The 18,895-nt window shown below is 38.0% G+C and overlaps 2 protein-coding genes across 2 annotated transcripts in view; one reads left to right on the top strand and one right to left on the bottom strand.

Moving 5' to 3' along the window:
• The window catches only part of LOC136421174 (bax inhibitor 1-like), a 100,021-nt gene that overhangs the window by 53,503 nt on the left and 27,623 nt on the right, over positions 1-18,895 (bottom strand). The gene's annotated exons all lie outside the window — the stretch shown is intronic.
• Positions 8,678-18,895, top strand: part of LOC136421172 (dipeptidyl aminopeptidase-like protein 6) — a 329,761-nt gene continuing 319,543 nt past the window's right edge. The window contains exon 1 of the mRNA XM_066408333.1: positions 8,678-8,794. Within this exon, the coding sequence (XP_066264430.1) occupies positions 8,693-8,794 (102 nt within the window). The 5' untranslated portion in view covers positions 8,678-8,692. The remainder of the gene's footprint in view (positions 8,795-18,895) is intronic.

The following is an 18,895-nucleotide window of genomic DNA, read 5'->3' as shown; positions in this document are numbered from 1 at the left end:
GCAAGGTGCAGAGAGGTTTGAAATAGCCAGAGGGGAACATGCGGAGGAGAGCCAAAGGAGGAGAAAGGCGGCCAACCCCAAACCCACCAACCCAGACCCAGTTCATCTGTGAGCGATGCGGGCGAGCATGCCACTCCAGGATAGGACTGTTCAGCCACCAGAGGGCCTGCTCAATCCCTTCCCACTAATCTTCGACTACGGGGAACGAGCCATCATCAACTTCTGAAACATGACTGAAAATTTGTATGACAAGTTATTCTTTTTCTGTTGGATTGAAAGTTTGATCCAACTAGAGCTCTCTTCATTTTTCTCTGTCCTTTCACCTTAGTTTAACAAAAAAAGGCTCTGGGTCTAGCGTTAAAAGTGCCGGAAATATAGTCTGGGGGCATACTCCCCTTGGATATTCTGAATCCTCCAAAACATCATTTCCTACATTTTGAGGGTCTGATAAATATCCTAAGTTTGTGGCAGTATTGATGGCCTGATGAAAATGTTTACAATCTGTCAATGAAGAAGGAATGGCTGACATTTTCGTCTGTCTCAAGCTGCAAAATTCTAAGCAGGAATGGAAGGATGCATACAGATGTTGGAGACATTTCTGGTACATGTACAGGTACCAACACAGATGAGCTTTCATGGTTGCTATATATCATTTTAAAAAGTTTCCAGTGGGCAATCTAACACAGGTGATACTGTGCATGATATAGATGCCACGTAAATGTAGGCTATGCATGATAAAGTAACCATTCTGGGGCACTACCACAGAGGGAAGAGGTCTGCAGGTCACAACATGAATAAAGAGGAGTTTAATAGGTTTTGCCATTGTTTGATCCTTGCCCCCATTCCAGGAGAAAGATAAAATATTTCAAAGAGCAGTGTATCCTGAACCATTAAGGCTTAGTACTTAAGACTTATATATATTTGTCTTTTGGGATTACAGAAAAAAAAAAAAGTACCAAAGAAGTTAACCAAAACAAGAGGAGGAATATGAAAAGAGAAAACTGCAAAGGCAACATTTGCAAGCAACTTCTAAGTTACTAAGTTACTAAGTTACGACATACTTTCAGGTACAATGCACCCAGACAGCAGATACAAACATCCCCCCCCCCCATCCCGACAGTACCATCCGTGTGCATGCCATCGATCATGGGTAATATTCCCCCGCCACAGATAATCACAACACAAAGACTCCCAAGGAACACTCTCCCATTATATCGTGTGCCAAACGATCAATACATCCTGGATGCCTGTCTTCAACTTTCTCCCCAGTCTTTTCAGTAGGGCCCAGCTTGGTCTGTCAAACGTACACTGTTGGACATCAGTAGTGCAACAATGCTGGCTACATGTACATTAGTCTAGTGGTGGCACAATTGGATGCCTGCACGTTGTCTGAAAGGCTTCCAGGTGGGTGCTTATTTGGACATATCTGATATAGTAAGGTTGTAAAAACCTATGCATGGCCTTGATTCATGAAAGTTTAATGTATGGTATTTAGAATGCTTTATGTCAGGAATACTTGGAGGACAACACACCATCACATCATACAGTCTATCTATAATGTGTTTTCTCTTTACCTTAACTGTGCATGAATTGTATAATGATTACAATTGTTTGGATATATATTGATAGATTTAAGTTGAATTTAGGGACAAGGTGGCTTTATCAGTAGACATACTTACACACTAGCCCAATAACCAGTACAAATATTGTCTTTAAAAAAGGCTGGGAGGTTAATCAACTGACATCTGCCTTTCTACTCAAACCTTCCAGTTGCATTCTTGTCCTTAAAACCTTTTTTTATGTCAAGTTATGATAGTCTTAGCTTTCGTAGGCTTGGCCTATGACTGCTGACAGAAAATATCATTTTTGTACACAGTTAAATTATGGATATTATATCAGGGATGAAAAGATGGAGGATTACTCCACATTTATGTTATCAAAATTTGTTTGCAATAGAAAAATACCAAACCTTAATAGAGTGAAATCAAGTGTAAGATATCATTTGCATGTGAAAGTGTGCTAATCATGTACTAGTCACTACGTGTAAGACTACCTGGCCATTGTGGTCACTTAAATCATTTTTACATTGGCCTAAGCATAAGAACCCTGTCTATAGTGACCACCTGTTTATTGTGGCATTTCTTAAAGGTGCCCTAAGCAATATTAGGGCACTGAAAGTCACATATTCAAAATCAATCTTTTTCTGATTTCTATCCATAGTAAGTTTAGATAACACTATCCCATCGCATATCGATCACCATGGAGCAAAAATGCAATGACGTTGTGTGGTGGGAACTCATCGAAAATCTGCGCACTTGGAGGCCAGCCATAATTTCAAATCTTCCGAACATGCACGATTCTGACCGATAAGTCCCGAACGCTTCCGAAGAAATAATCATGTGGTCATGGCTCAATGTGCTTGGGCATTGTGATGTCACGCGGCCGGAAGTTACCGAAAATTGTCGACAAAAAACGGTTACAGCTGTATTCTGGGCTGATTTTTTGGGGGACCCAATAAATAAAATACTTCTTTTGTGGCTTGCTTCTGTGCTATTTCTAAACACCCAAAGTATGAAATAATGATGCAGATGTGCTAATATGGGGAAGTAAATGTCAATTTCAACTTCACCAAACAGAATTGTTTTCCCCTGAATATTTCAAGTTTTACCCCCCGAAATCGCTTAGGGCACCTTTAAAGTCCCTTGAGTGGTCTGTAGATGGGTTTAACTGACATATCAATATGCATGTGTTTCAAAAAAATATATTTTCCATTTATTTTACTACTGCAAATTGGAACGTGCCAGCTTAAAACTACTGTTACATATACAATAGTTACTGCTACTACATTTTGTGATAGTGTTTAGAAATATGTCAGAAAGTCATTTTGTCACTTAGTTCACTCTATCTTATGGTCACAGATAGGTTCCTTGTGAGCTGGACTGAGAGAGTGAGTGAGTGAGTGAGTGAATGAATGAATGGCTACAAATCTAAAGGCACTCCATTCAATTGGTATAGTCCAATCAAGCTTTAATTTCCTTTCTCCTTGAATAGATCGTTGGTGTGTCACGTAGACTGATTGCCTTTGGACAATGTAACAACCTCAGAGCTCTGATTTAATGAGATTACTATCATGGTCAAAAATCTCTCTGTGTTAGTGTGTAACAGCTTTTGTGAAGATGATCATATATTCCCACCTGCGGGCTTTGATCTGTCTAGAATTAATTTATTAGTCAATATAGCAGAATCCGTGCCATCAGATATGCTGTGCTCTAGTTCAGATGGACAGTCATTGGTCACTGGATAATAGAATTATGTCTGAATTTTCTTGTGAATAAGTTCCTGTTTCTCAGTGAAAAGACTTTTTACAAAAACACTGATAAATTTCTTTCATACCGTATACTCAAGTCAATGGAGGATTCTGCTTTAGTGTTGAGCACCTCAAGCCCTCAGGGATGCACAATATATCAACTTCTTTCCCTCTAACAAGACACCTACATGTATTTATTGGTGACCGTATCAAGATATATTATATATATTACACATTATCTATTTTCCATGTGAAATACTAAAGCATGTGTACACAAGTTTATATACCGTATATCATTTATCTTGAGTGAAGTTTGTACCCGCTGGTTGTAAACTATGGCTGACAGGCCAATACGGTTATTTGTACTAAGACGTCCGCCCAGTGGAAGATATATAGATCAATGATGTAAGATGGGTGATATCAGCATTCTTCAGCCCAGATCACTTCAGAACTGTCTCTTCATATTTCCCATGAAAAATGGATCCTTGCAGTAGCCAATAACACATTAATTGACACACCCTACAGTGATAGATACAGTAGCATCATTGTGTACATGCAGCCACATGTTTTTTCTTTAGATTTGTTTTAAATGACCATTTGTTTCTCTGAGTCATTCCGATTATATCATGGTATAATCATCACAAGATGAAACAAAGTCATATTCATCATACAATTTTATTATTGTAGGATTTCCAGTGACATTATGACAGAATTGTCAACAAGGACCGACAACCTTTTCCGTCACTGAATTTTGTACGACACAATCTTGTTTTATGATGAATGTCACAGGCATTTGGGTGAAATGCACAAGAGTCTGTCATCTGTTAGGACAGGTGTTCATTGTATGACTTTGCTCAGGTGACCTTAACGGCAGGTGAGAAAGTATTCCCTAGGTGTAAGATATGATCTTCTCAACCCAGGCTCATACCTTAAAAGGCTATACGGTCATGCATACACATGTACATGGCAAGTTTTTCAGCACAATCTACAAGGGTGTATGTATTTGGATATAAGTACTACTGCATGCCATCTCCATTATTATGCAATTCTAGGGATCAACAGCTGTTCCTAGGTCACCTAGCCCCCAATGTACTGGTACATGAATATGGTAGATTTTCTAAAGATTTTGAATTTTGGCAACCTCCTAGTAATCAACAAATTGGGCTGACCGTTGTTGAAAGTGTGACTCCGGCTTAAGTCCCGTAGTATTCCAGAGTGTTTTACATAAGCAAAGTCATAAAATCATGTTACATACATCTTAATATGCCTGACATGCGCATTCTACAATTTGATTATTGGTACCAATTTGAAAGTTAGCATAGCAAGGACAACTTCATTTAAACATTAGGAGACAATTTGCCCTGCTTATGAAATGAAGCATGATCTTTTATGAAATCAGAGTAGGCTCCAGATAACACCATTGCCCTACACCTGTCACATTTTGCTATTTATAGAGTAGCAGGGAACATAGCAGATGATTCATATTCTGTTCATTCAACTAATCTATTCTATGCAGTCTACTTGAATGGTTGCCAATTACAATTATCATACCACAAATCAATGGGCTTGACACTTAACTTTATACTGTATACATTATTGAGCAATAAGTGTACACAGGGTTCGTGACTGCTGCTGAAATGGTCCCACATACATTTTGTATACGACCTTAACAACAGACGTGAGCCTTGATCATGGTAACACTAATGAAAAATTAAGCAAAAATTGAGGCCTGCGTGGCTGCGCCTAGATAAGTTCTCCCCAAATGATGGAATAACGGTGCTGCTATACTGATTTTCAAACTTAGGGTGTTTCTTTCCTATTTTCCCCAATGATTTCACTCCAATCGCAAGGTTTGCAGACCCGCACATCATGATTATCCATGGGCACCATTGTGTTCCTGTGAACAGAGTGGTGACATCTTGCGATTTTATAACACGATACTTGCTTCTTATTGGTCAGTTAAACTCTGATGACACATTAAAATCAGGCATGGGTATTGGTGGGAGTCTGAACGCACATAGACTACAAACAATTTCTGCTGACTTTCTGTTTACATCAAGGCAACACCAACCATGACAAGTGCCAATGATCTCAGTATCTCTAATAGTCTAGGCGATCGGTGCAAACATTGTTCAAATTATAGTAAAAGCATGAAACTTGGCATAAATGTTCTATACAACAATAGAAAGAATTCTAGGGGTGGAGCCATTAGAAACCTGCTGTTACCTTTGGGCCACAAAGGTTTGATATTGCAGCAGTGTCGTTAGTTGAAAGTGATGATGAAATGGCACAGTCAATATTTAGGAAGAACTTTTTTGCGCGACTATTGTAACAGGTACAATGTATGGCAACAACACTAAACATAGAACAAGACATAAGTATGGAATAAATCTATTCACTACAACAAAATGACTATCTTAGGTTTTACATGATTCAAGTTGGGTTAATTTTGAGTATCATTATTTTTTCTAATAACAAAACAATATTTTCTACATTTTCCTATTTTAACACTGTATGAGCTGTTGCATCTGAATACATAGTCAAATCTATCTGTGGCATTGAGTGTCTTAAAATCTGAAGTATTTGAATTGAGAGACGTGAATAACTTATCATGTAGAGCATCATATTTAGTGCATTCCATAATGAAGTGAAACTCATCTTCAATTCGATTTGGACAGAATAATTAATGGGCAAAACCTTTGGTCGGGAGCTACATTAAAGTATCTACCTGTTTCTATATTCAATTTATGGATACTAATTCTTAACTGTGTTATTGCTTTAGGGATTTCAACATTATTCACATCATGAGGATATTTATCTTGCAGACTTAGCAGCTAAAGTGATCAATGTTTAATATATTGACGAACAATCAAAGAAGTACACTATTAGACTTAGGTATTTGGCTTCAAGGACTGTGGATGATACAGTATGGCTGGGATGAGAATACTCAAAAGGACAGTTCCAACATACCTGGCATTATATATTAAGCATTCCATAGCTCATACTTTTTTTAAATATAGACAAAAAATGAAAGAAAAAAGATTTTGTGGCAATATGAGTCGGGAAGTTCTGGAGTTCTGTGGAGCCTCGGAATAGGTGATTTTTTTTCTTTTAGGAGAACAGGCGAAAAACAATGCGCGCACAGATGTCATCCATAAAATTAAGTTTGTGTGGTCTAATCAAAGGAGACCCCATTTATTAATTAGGTGAAGCTGTACAGGGGTGAGGAGACCTACTATTGACAGCATTGGGAAACATACAACTTACAGATAGGTTGAAAGCACTGTTAGAAAATGTTAAATAGAACTTGTTACACATGGGAGTTTTCAGTTGACTAACTCATTATAAGCTTGATGTGGAGCATAACCTTTCTAAATGGGAAGCTCTAACCATGGGAAGTTAGAACTATCAAACAATTTGCAAAATTACTCCACTGGCAGATGACAATTATGTCCTAAAACCTATTTGTCAAGTACTATCAGGTATCCTAGGGGCAACAAAACAGATGATTAGTTGACTCCAAGTTCACATGCAAAGTTCAAATACAATACCCAGGGAAATCTACTGGAATATAAACCTTACATGAACATGGGGGGAGGCTCACCCCAATTCAATTTCTTGGTTTTCAAACATTCAATACATTTTTTTTCTATCATTTCCTGATTTAACCTTCTACCTGTTCACTTTCAAAAATGTTTTTTCTTACGGATAGATTTTTGTACAGTGATACAAAAAATATTCAAAGAAAAATCAAGAAACCTTCCTCAAAATCTTTGTACATGTATGTTAATTCTTACATGAAGAGTTTTATTCTTGTTTTTCTAGTTTTTCTAACATTATTCAAAAATATACAAGAACATGTTTCTTAGTCTTACATTTTCAATTTCATTTATCTATTCACACAAAAGAAAAATATACAGAAAAGTAAAGAAATGAACAAAATAAAATAAAATTGCAGGAGGAGGGAAAAAGCCTAGCTGAAGTAGCCTTTTAGCACTAAATTAGTTAAAACATCCACAGAACAAAGGACATAAGTTGATGTGGCCATGAAGAAGAACAGAAAATTCCTTTCTCTCAAATCAATGTTGAGTATCTAGGGATGTAAAAAAAACACTATACATATTCAATGTGTATCAAAACAAGTCAGATACTCATGCGTCCTCTGTATCGTTCAAGAAACCTATTGCGTGGAAATAGACGTGCATTAGCAAATATTATCTCAAAACTGGAAGAGAAATAACAAAATCTCATACAAAATATATGGCCATTGCGAGACATACCGGTACTGCATCATGTCTGCAATGGTATTACCATTGCAGACATGATGCAGTACCGGTATGTCTCGCAATGACCGTATGATCATAATATTTGTCAAGTGCAATTTTCCCACCACTGGTTATTTTGGATGTTTGCCAAGCTATCATGGACATAATCCACAGCCAGACATGCTACCAGAGCTGTAACCAGTATATTTCAAATCACATCCATGTAGAAGGCAGATCATTTACTTTGCTATATCAGCCTATGAAGACTTTTGAATACATAAGCAACTCTCTGATTAGTAGATGAAGTCTGAGTGGAATTTTCAGGTAGCATCAATCACATTTCAGATCAGCTGTACAGAAACATAATGGCAAAACAGACCACACTAATCACTGCCATTTCAGCACCGTGGAAAGTGTCTATGACAATTGTACATTACAAGTACTGTCTGGTGCTGGAGGTCCAGCTCAGAGCTAGGACATTACTGAGGGTAAAACCTGCTCATACTATATGGTATAATGTGCCTAAATGGATAGGGAATCAACCATTCCATAAATACTAAAATAGGTGGTGAATATACAAATTCATACATCTTCATCTGTTGCTACAGCACTGGCCTGAGGAATACATATTCAGAAAACAACAGCTACAACAGCAACAACAGAGAAGACTTTAAAATTTCTGATCTACATCTTGAGCAAAAAGAAGGACTTTCCAGCAAACAGGAACAAAAAGCATACTGACGGAATGATCTACTTGAACTTTAACTGAGGATTGGAAGACTTCATCATGTATTTAAGCAGTCTTGGGAGCACAAAATTTTCAACAATAGATATTCACTGAACAGCTCAACATAGATACTGTGCCAGAAGGATTAAAGTTTTGAAAATTGTTACAGACGTGAGGATAGGTACGTTAAAATTCTATCCATTCTCTCATACTCATAGCATGAGATGTAGGGGCAAGATTAACATACGGTACCAATAACACATCACGTAAACAAAATTTTACAAACGTATCAAATCTTCCCCACCTAAAATGAATGCAGTTACTGAGTTTGTTGTGTTTGTAGCAGGACAGGAAAGGAGAAGCAGCAGGAGCAGAAGCTGACAGAACAGCACAATGCCACCGTTTCATATAGAGAAGAATCGTTGGAGAGCCCCAGTGGACAATGCTATCCAACTGGTCAAGCCAAAACAAGACGGTAGCACTGCAGGAACTGAGGTGAGCATTTACATTCATCAATAAACTTTGAATGTTTTCATGAGAATTCCTATCAGTAAATGTTCATGCTTCAGACACCCAATATGTCCTAGGAACAACATACATTTTACATAAGCTTACAATGTATTTCTGGTGATGAATCTATCTAAGGCCAATCAGGCCCTCACATTCTGAAATGTAGTGAAATATCAGGGCATAGGATCGAGGCCAAAATATACAAAATAAACTCAATGAAATGATTTTAAGGACCTGGTATAAAGAAAATTAAAAAATCTGGAGGTACCTACCCACTCTACCCTTGAGCCAAATTTCCAGAGATTAATCAATCAGAAGATTTGACAGGAAGAGGAGATAAAACATGAGGGAAAACAATGTATTTCACCCATACTTGTGGTATGGGTGAAATACAACAAAGCCTGTTACTACAATATATGTAGTATAAGCCCAGCCCTGCCAGTATTTCCATGAGCTTTTCAAAATGTAACATGGCAAACATCTATCATTCACTCAAGACTAACTGGAGAGCTACCAAGGATTTACAAAAATTGATAATGTTAAGTTCAATGAAGTTCACAGCCAAATTCAGCTGTTAGAAAAAGGTAGCTTGCAAGATTAATCTCACACTGAAGTTCCTTATGCCATCCTGTATCTTTACAAGAGCCAGATAAGGCCAAAAATGGAATATTGCTGTCACATCTGGGCGGGAGCTGCTCAGAGCTCCCTAACCTGTCTCAACAGAGTTCAAAACCGCTTACGAAATCTTGTTGGGAGTGATCTGTTTGCCACCTTACAGCCCCTCTCACAAAGGCGTAATATAGCAAGTCTAGCGTTACTCTATCACTTTTTCCACGGCAAATGCTCAGCGAAACTGCACTCGCTTGTGCCTCCACTCCAAACTTTCTCAGCAAGGCACGTTTTGCCACCTCCAGGGAAGCATATCACCCTTTCTACCTCCCTACTCCACCTCTTAGGAGGAATTTCCACGCTGAAAGTTTCTTTCCTAGAGCTACATCGCTTTGGAACAAGCTTCCCCGTGATCGTTTCCCTGATGGGTACAACCTTAAACTTTTCCAATCAAAGGTGAACAAACATCTGTCATCACAGTCCAGTCCTGTAAGGCCTAGGAAAAAAAGTGTTTCCGGTTACCCGACCGACCCTAGCAAAACGCCCCGACCCTAGCCTTTTTTTTGGGGGTATCGGTCAGTGGGAAAAATAATTTCTGAACTTGAGTGATGAAAAACAGTGTGCGAAATACCCGCTTGTGCAGTTGTGCAGCGCAACAATGTTTTGATTGGTGCAAGTTATTTCTAAACCCAGATTACGCAGTGCACTACCTAAATTTTGGGCCTGGGAACTCGATTTGCGGTAATCATTTGCACGAAGTAGAAAATTTGGACCAAGAAAACTCTACTCTTCTACTACCCTACGTCACACACGTGCACACACACACTCTCACTTTCGTAAAATTTCAATGAAAACACAGACATCGACCCCCAACCAAACAAGTTAATAAAGTTACTGATACTTTTTCATTCGTTTGCATCCAAGGTCAACTTCTTTTATTCTGCCTGAAACGCAAAAATCCGTCCGAAAAGAGAGCGGGGCACCCGGTCGAAAGACAATATTCTGAGTTGCAGCCGCCGATTCATGAACTAACGATAAATATCGCGAGAATGCGTGAGAGTAATGGCGCAAACCTGCAGTACCGGCAACTACCGGTAGAGGGCAGTGTTTGAGTTGCTGTGTATTTCTATGGGGCGAAGTGTTGCTAGCGCTGTTTTTTTCGTTGGCAACATTGAAAATTGCGCAAGTGGTGAATGAGTCCCTTTACTAAGCTGGGATTTTAATAAAATTTGGAACAATTATTATAGAATAAACAAAAAAAGTTGTTAAAATGTTGTGACAGTGTGAAAGCAACTGGACAATGACATAGATTATTGTATTTTTATATAATTATGTATATTCTTAATAATTCACCTGCCACTTTTCCAATTGTAATTTTAGTCCGGGGGTGCTTTTCTTAAATTTTGTTCACCCCCCTCTGGGCATCGCATGTTTAACCAATGGTTAGGAGGCTGGCCCAAGCACCGTGAGGCCAACAGTCAGAGCATTTGATGTCACCAGTAAAAAAAAAAATGAATCCCTACCTACCGACCCTAATTTTTTCAGGACCGTAACAGGAAACACAACATTTTTTTTCCTAGGCCTCATTCATTTTCTCCTGATTTTGAAAAAACAATTTGTTCCCTTCAGAGATGGTTAACATGAAAGTACCAAAAATGGGAAAATATGTCGTGTGGTTGCCTTGATTGTACTAGAAGTGACACTAGTGAGGTAGCCAGGAGTGTGATTCTAGAAGTGAAACTATAGTTTGATACTAGTTGTAGAAGTGACACTAATGTGGTAGCCTTGAGTGTAGTTGCCAACTTGGTAAGTGATACTAGCCTACCACACTTCTTAAATACAGGTTTGAAAGACTTGTTGGCTGTGATACCATATTTTATCACTTCAATTATTGTTACAACATTGACTATCATGGTGTCTAAAGTATTTCTAAAATTTAGTTCTTTTACTCATCTTGTTTATATCTCCCTCTCGCATTAAATTGAAAGTCTGCAGAGGATATTATGCATAAAATTTACTTGCTGTGGCCTGTTAAAAATCTTACTAAATCCTTGTAAATGAACCTATTAATGAATTCTTTCTTATTTGAAAATATGTTGATTTGCAATCTTTTCATAAAGAAGAAAGACACATCTGTATAAATAAAGTTCTGTGTCCAACAAGACACTCAACTATAGACAGCACACAATTGAGAGGTCACTTATTTATTGATGGAGGGTCTGTTGTGTCGACATGGAAATCCACTTACAATGATGAGCACTTACTATATAACCAGGACAGTCTAACCCATTGTGACATTCTTGTAGATTTATCAATGACATCAAGTCTCTGTGCGGAAGAGGTCAAGGAAATCTTAGTCATTTGTTCTCTGCATCCCTTTTTTTCAAATCAAAATCTATAATATCTTGACTTATGTGCCAAACTTGAATATTATTGACCTATTATCTTTAGTAAGAACATCTCCAGGAGCTGCATTTGGTACATGTAGTGGGTCAGATATGGTCGAGATGTTAATAATCCTGCTATGTTATGATAAAACCAGGTATTCGAGCCTCTGTATTGTTACATGCAATAATTCTATCTTCCTAATTGGAAACACAACATTGACCTTGGGGCAATCAAACTCTGGTGGACAGTTAAAGATGGGATTTACTCATGTCGAAATATCCACCAAAGACAAGTGAACAACTTCATTACATGGAAGTATTCACTAACTTGAAACAAGAGTTTGGAAGACCTAATATTTCCATGAAATATTGATTAAGCAAATGATTTTCACATTTACATAATCTATGCTTGGTCATGTACACTTTTAAATAAATTACACAGGTCACAATGTTGACAGTGCAATCATTTACCACTTAGAATTATGGTACTTTTGCAACAATTATGCAAATTAGGAATGTATTTGTATTGGTATCTGATGATGTTCCACCTGCCATAAACAACATGCTATGGAAAACACTGCAAATATAGATTTTCCTCATCAATTATGCAAATTAAGTCTCAATTTGCGTACTTTTAACTTCATTATGTACATTTTTGTCTAAGCTACTGTATACTTGATATCATGGAAATCGTTCGTTCCTTTGTTCAGTTATTCTCCTTGGAAGATTTTGACAAAAACACAGAGCAAACTGCTAGGGGGACCAAACCTACACCACTTTTTACACCACAAGCTATCTGCCACAAAAATATCAAGACCATAGTACATCCAGGTCAAAAGATACAAAAAATGCCATAATACCGCCACTAATCATAATACCGCCATATCTAAAAAGCCATGAATTTTAAGAGATCTACTCGTGCAGAAACAGTGATTTCCGAGGTATGCACACTTCAGACATCAAGGTGTTTAATACACTCTAAAAAAGGCCTCAAAAGAGGCATTCGAAGACAACGAGGTCAAATGTTTTCGATCCCTTGTCAGGACAGGCGAGCACGTCGTGGGAAAAACATATCATCATGTCATCACACGTTGTTCGCTGGATTTGCATATAATACTCGCACGTGCTCACAGCTCAATACGATTATTAACAACAGCAAAATAAAGTTTATTTTACTGGCCTTCAACTCGTGTCAAAGTGTGATCTATCGTCAAGAACGGTTGTTTACTAGCCGTAACTGTGGTTAACCTGGCGCAAAATAGAACGTCGCCATTTTTATTGTTTCTGCCCGAGACTGGCTCCTCCCCCGTATATGCGTAACGGGAAAATTCCACGAAAATCTCGGCGAAACCAATAGTTTGAAGGGGCGGGGTAATTTCTACAAAGCACTGAGAAATATTTTGCATCTATATGCAGCACACTATATGCATGATATTTAAAGTTGAATTTTTCACCAAGGAACAACAGTTTATAGGAGGATTATGAATCCTTCTATTGTTCGGTTCCAAACCGCGGTTCAAACAATTTGCACCCCTCCGCCGCAACTGGGGACTCCGCGTCGAAACCATTTGTCTTTGCATGGCAGCGCTCGTGAGTGCGACCGGATTAGTCGTATATGCGACCAGTTTTTTGAGAATGCGACTAGACTTAAAATCACGGTCGCACGGTGCGACAATAACAAAATAAGACCTGCGCCAGGATAATGGCTTCAGAACTAAGCGGTAAGCTGAAAACATATAGGTATTCCAACCCTACCGCGAAAATCGTCGGTGAATTTTCTATCATGTTCCCACGCCCGCGGTACAAAAACTATCCGTTCCTAGTGGCAAAATTACCCATAGAAATAAAGGATATAAGTTTCTCTCCTTTGTGATGTATTTGTTTGATTTGTAAAATGTTTCAAACGCCAGAAATTGCCGATGAAAGTGAGCGCTACCGGCCGTGCGCTTCTGGACGGCCGCCATGATGTTTTTAGACCGCAGCAGAATGACAGGCCCGTTTCCTGCGGTCATTTTTACACCTGTTCAATCAATGATTTTTACGATCAAAAATCAATGAATCAATTCAAGTAGAGTTTTATCCCCAAAAATATTAAATTTTCTTTTTGTTACCGGTATCATTTCAAAGCTCATGATCTGCCCGTCATTATGGTGCTATTTTCATTTTGCTGCGGTCTAGAATGAATCACAAAGCTTTCTCCATGCGGTCGGCCTGTCATTGGATGGCCGCGCCGCGCGGTCCTGACACGCGAAATTTGAACTGCGCGTTTCAAAGGAACCGAAGATATTTGACTGGGCCGGCACAAACAGATAATTTTTGATACTATTGAGCAAGAATTTCAAGGATATTAAAGTATTTTGGATTGTTTGTAGACAGAGGGTGGGGTGAAAAAAATGCCTGTAAAAATGTTGAACTTGATGCCAGCAGTGAAGTTTCAAATTATGGAATTTGACTTTATTTGTTTTGGTTATGAAACCAATAGATAAGTTTTAGAGTTATCTATTTATTTATCATTTACTGTTATGTGAATCATTACTTGCCTTGTTCCAAGTAAAAAATACCATTGTGTATTTTTCAACTTGTTGAACTTGAGGCACCGTGGCCCCCGGATAGGGGCCAGCCGGGTAACCTATGCCCAATTTTTCTAAAAATCCCTCATACTAGTATCATTTAGCATGTAGGAAGGTATTGAATGAATTGAATTGCCAAATGTAGTCTTTTATCTTTTATGATCTATTCAAATACGTTATTCCCGGTTGTAAACATTGATTAATACTATCAATAGGAGTATTACTTTGTATGGCCAAGACTTTTGCTTGTTCTTCCAACTTTTTGTAGTGGTGCTCCTAGATTTTTGCTGGTGCTCCTAACTTTTTTGAGTTAGGAGCACAGTGCTCCTAGGTCTAAAAGTTAGTCTGGAGCCCTGCATGGGAGACGAAAATTGGTAATAAAGCTCTATTCAGGAACCAATAAATCTTCTGTGATAAAAAGTCAAAGAAATGTCTTTGCTTCCATCGCACAGTTGGCATTCTTCTATAACTGGATAGAACAGTGCCGCCGCCGGTCCACACGAGAGAGCTGCTCCTGATCCACGCCCAGCGGCATAGTAGACCTGCCGTGTCAACTTTAACCCTCAAGATATCAATTACGAGGGGTGGTGGGCACGCGGGATGAGTTGTGATCTTGACGATCTTGATTTTTTGGACAAGACAAACAATTAATACGGCCGTAACATTAGCAACCAAGCCGCCATTATGTGAACTGAACCATAGTAGAACACCAGACGTAAGTTTTACGTGATGGCAGTTGTTACGGGCTACAGTAAATCCAAATTCGTATAACAGTTAACATCCGTTTTCGAGTGATTTTTTGTATCCCCAGACATTGTTGTATTTTTAGGACACTCACTCCCCCGAAAGAAAGGAACAAAAGCTGATTTATAAAGGTGAATAACGACAAGATAATTGCCGAGTTTCTTCCTGGCCGTATTATGGAACCCCCTTCCGTGCGCACGCCCGTTCTCCGTGCATTTCCGTAACATCTTACGATTGCGATATTTCGTTTTTAGCAGATCAAGAGAGACAAAACAAGTGCTTTTCAAAAAAGCTGGCGTTTTGTCTACGTTTATGAGTGTGAATTATCTTTTCCCTTTTCTTGAAGTAAAATCTGCCAAAGAAAGTCAATCAAGGGCTGTTGAGTCTATAAGAAAAATTGTCATTTTGGGAAAGAAGTACTGTTTTGATAGAGAAAGGCAGATTGGGGAAAGCAATTTTGAAGTTACGGCACCTAACTTAAGTGCTTTTGAAAAAGCTGGTCTTGGCCTACAACTTGTACTTATTTCTAAAATGTACAATATGCTCATTATAAAAGCTATCAATGTAATTATGTACGTAGCACGCAATAAAACATACAATTTGAAAAAGCACCATTGAATCATCAGCACTAAGGTAATCAAGTGAAATAGAAGTTCATAACAGCTAAGGTTCTATCTAAAATGACTACCAAATGTCAAACAAGTTTTCAAACCAATTAACAACTACCTCATCCCTATTTTTCTGGTTTCCGCATTTACAACATTTCTTCCTTATTTTCCTGGATAATTTTGCTACAATTCATGAAAATTCCCATATTTTTGTGCCGAGCGGCGTCACTCAACGTCCGTGTTGTCTGAATGAAGTCGATACTGAACAATGGAGCATTTGCTACTGTAACAAAGGATCGCTGTTTTGCAAACAACATCAAGAGCCTCTGTTTACATCGGGAATAGAAGTTTAGTGGCGAGTGTTTTGCAAGAATCATCTTACCGCGGTGGCATAGGAGCCGCTGCACGGTACAATGAACAGAAAAATTCGAATGCCGGGTTTGGAATCTATGAAGTCCTGTTCATAAGACAAAGGCCTTGTATATATTGAATGAATATCTAAAAATAACAAAAATAAAATATTTATTAATTTATTAATAAAAAAATAAAAATATGATATTCATTAATATGATATTGATAGATTAGTTTGCAGGTAGCTTAGATAGAGATATACACAATGAAGCGCAAATTATGCTAATTAGGACTTAATTTGCATAGCTAATGAGGAAAATCTACATCTGCAGTGTTTTCCATTATCAGACTCAAATACGTGAATCGTATGTAGTTTATGGAAAGTGGATCATCAACAGATACCAATTATGCAAATAAATTCCTAATTTGCATAATTAATGCAAAACACCATATCTCAACTTATTGGAAAATTATAGGACTGTCAGTATGAAATTTAGTATGCAGGTAGCTTAGACAGAGATATACATAATGGAGTGTAAATTATGCTAATTGTGACTTAATTTGCATAGCTAATGAGGAAAATCTATACTTGCAGTGTTTTCCATTATCAGACTCAAATACATGTAACATATGTAGTTTATGGAAAGTGGAGCATCAACAGATACCAATTATGCAAATAAATTCCTAATTTGCATAATTTACGCAAAAACACCATAATTCATCTGATCGGAAAATTATAGCTCAAGAACCTCTTGATGGATTACGATGATATTTGGTATGTGGGCAGGTGTTATGAAGTCGAAAGTCAAGGTTAATTTTGGGCCCCCTGGTATGTGACCTTGGTACTGCAGCAGAACTTTCGTTTTTGTATCTTTTGACCTGGACGTGCTATGGTCTTGATTTTCGGGTGGCTGATAGCTTGTGATGTAATAAAGAAGTGGTGTAGGTTTGGGCCCCCTTCCGGCTTGCTCTGGAACTGCAGGGGTGCTATTGTGAAAATCTTCTAAGGAGAATAACTGAACAAAGGAATGACGGTTTTCCATGATATTAAGTATGCAGGCAGTTTAGACTGAGATGTACTTAATGAAGTGCAAATTATGCTAATTGGGACTTACTTTGCATAATTAATGAGTTAAATCTATATTTCCAGTGTTTTCCATAATATGACTCAAATACATGTAACATATGTACTTTATGGTAAGTAGAACATCAAGAGATAACAATTATGCAAATAAATACATAATTTGCATAATTGATGCAAAAGTGCCACAATTCATCTTAATGGTAGATGATAGGTCTGTCAATATTGCGACATGTGTAAGTTGGTTAAAGGTGTTCATGACCAAGCATATATTATGTAAATGTGTAAGTCATTTGCATAAACAGAATAGTTCATGGAGATATGAGGTCGCGGAACTCTTGTTTCTGATGTCTCCCTCGAAATGGAAGAGTCCTAACAGTGACATACAGTATAACGCAACAGCGTGATATAGTCAGGAATCCATGTTGTAATGCCACCTAGCAAACTTAATCATGCACTGCATCTTTTATTCATTATATAACCAGTTAAATAAGGGTTTTAGCAGGTTAAATTGTGGTTTCAATTTAACCTGCTGTTGAACCCCTTATTTAACCGGTTAATTTGTGTTCATATTGGGCAAAGATATCCAGCTAAATTAACCCGTTAAGTCTTTAAATTAATTCAACCAGCTGTGATAGGCTTAATATGAACGGGGTCTAAGTCGTATATCACGACTAGTCTTACGGGTTCATCATACAATACAAATACAGAGTGACATATATACAGATTGCAAGATTAAAAGGAACATAATATCATATATACATACAATGTATGCTACTGCAGTGGTCTGGACACTCTTCGAGTGACAGATAATACATGTAAATGTTTCTCATTAATTATGCAAATAATACCCTCATTTGTATGATTTATGTCGGATAATGCCCACACACCGCCCTTTCAAATGCTGCAAGAATGAAATGAATTATAGTATATTCTCATTAATTATTCAAATTAGGTCTTCATGCATTATTGATTGATATCTATTGATCTTCCTCCCTTTCTCAGTCACATATATCACATGTTTGAGAGTTCTATCATGGAAGGCAGCTGATTTACAAACTTAACTCATTATTTATCCATTTTCGCTCCTGATTAGCATTTGATTTTGTCAATCATCACTTAAGTTATCTACATACAGTACGTCAGATTGATGAACGAATCACCATATCTACATACCATATGTCATGACAATCTGTCAACCCCTTCTTAAGTTATTCTCTTTCAAAGTTTGCAAGAAAATCGGCTCCTGCAGTTCCAAAGAAGCCGCTAGGTAGCCTAAAATCTAATGATTTTGAGGTTTCAAGAAGACCTACCCACCTACCAAGTATGAAGACAATCCATACACTGAGGCATTCTTGAGTTATTGTGTGTTTATAGAAGGACACACACACACAGAGACACACACACACAGACACACACACACAGTCACACACACACACAGACACACACACACAGTCACACACACACACACAGTCACACACACAAACACACACAGACACACACACACACAGTCACACACACACACACACACAGAGACACACACACACACACACAGTCACACACACACACACACACACACACACACACAGAGACACACACACACTTTACAAAATATAACCTTCTCCACGAAGGAAACCAGCTGGAGCCGAACCTCTACCTGGAGAGTAGTTTTCCAGTTTTTGTCTGCCGTTGTTTTTATCTTCAATGTTTATGTTTTTCAATGAATCATTATGACA

Source organism: Branchiostoma lanceolatum, chromosome 15, assembly GCF_035083965.1.
Source record: "Branchiostoma lanceolatum isolate klBraLanc5 chromosome 15, klBraLanc5.hap2, whole genome shotgun sequence".
In the NCBI taxonomy this organism is placed as follows: domain Eukaryota; kingdom Metazoa; phylum Chordata; class Leptocardii; order Amphioxiformes; family Branchiostomatidae; genus Branchiostoma; species Branchiostoma lanceolatum.
This window is presented reverse-complemented; position numbering and strand designations above follow the sequence as displayed.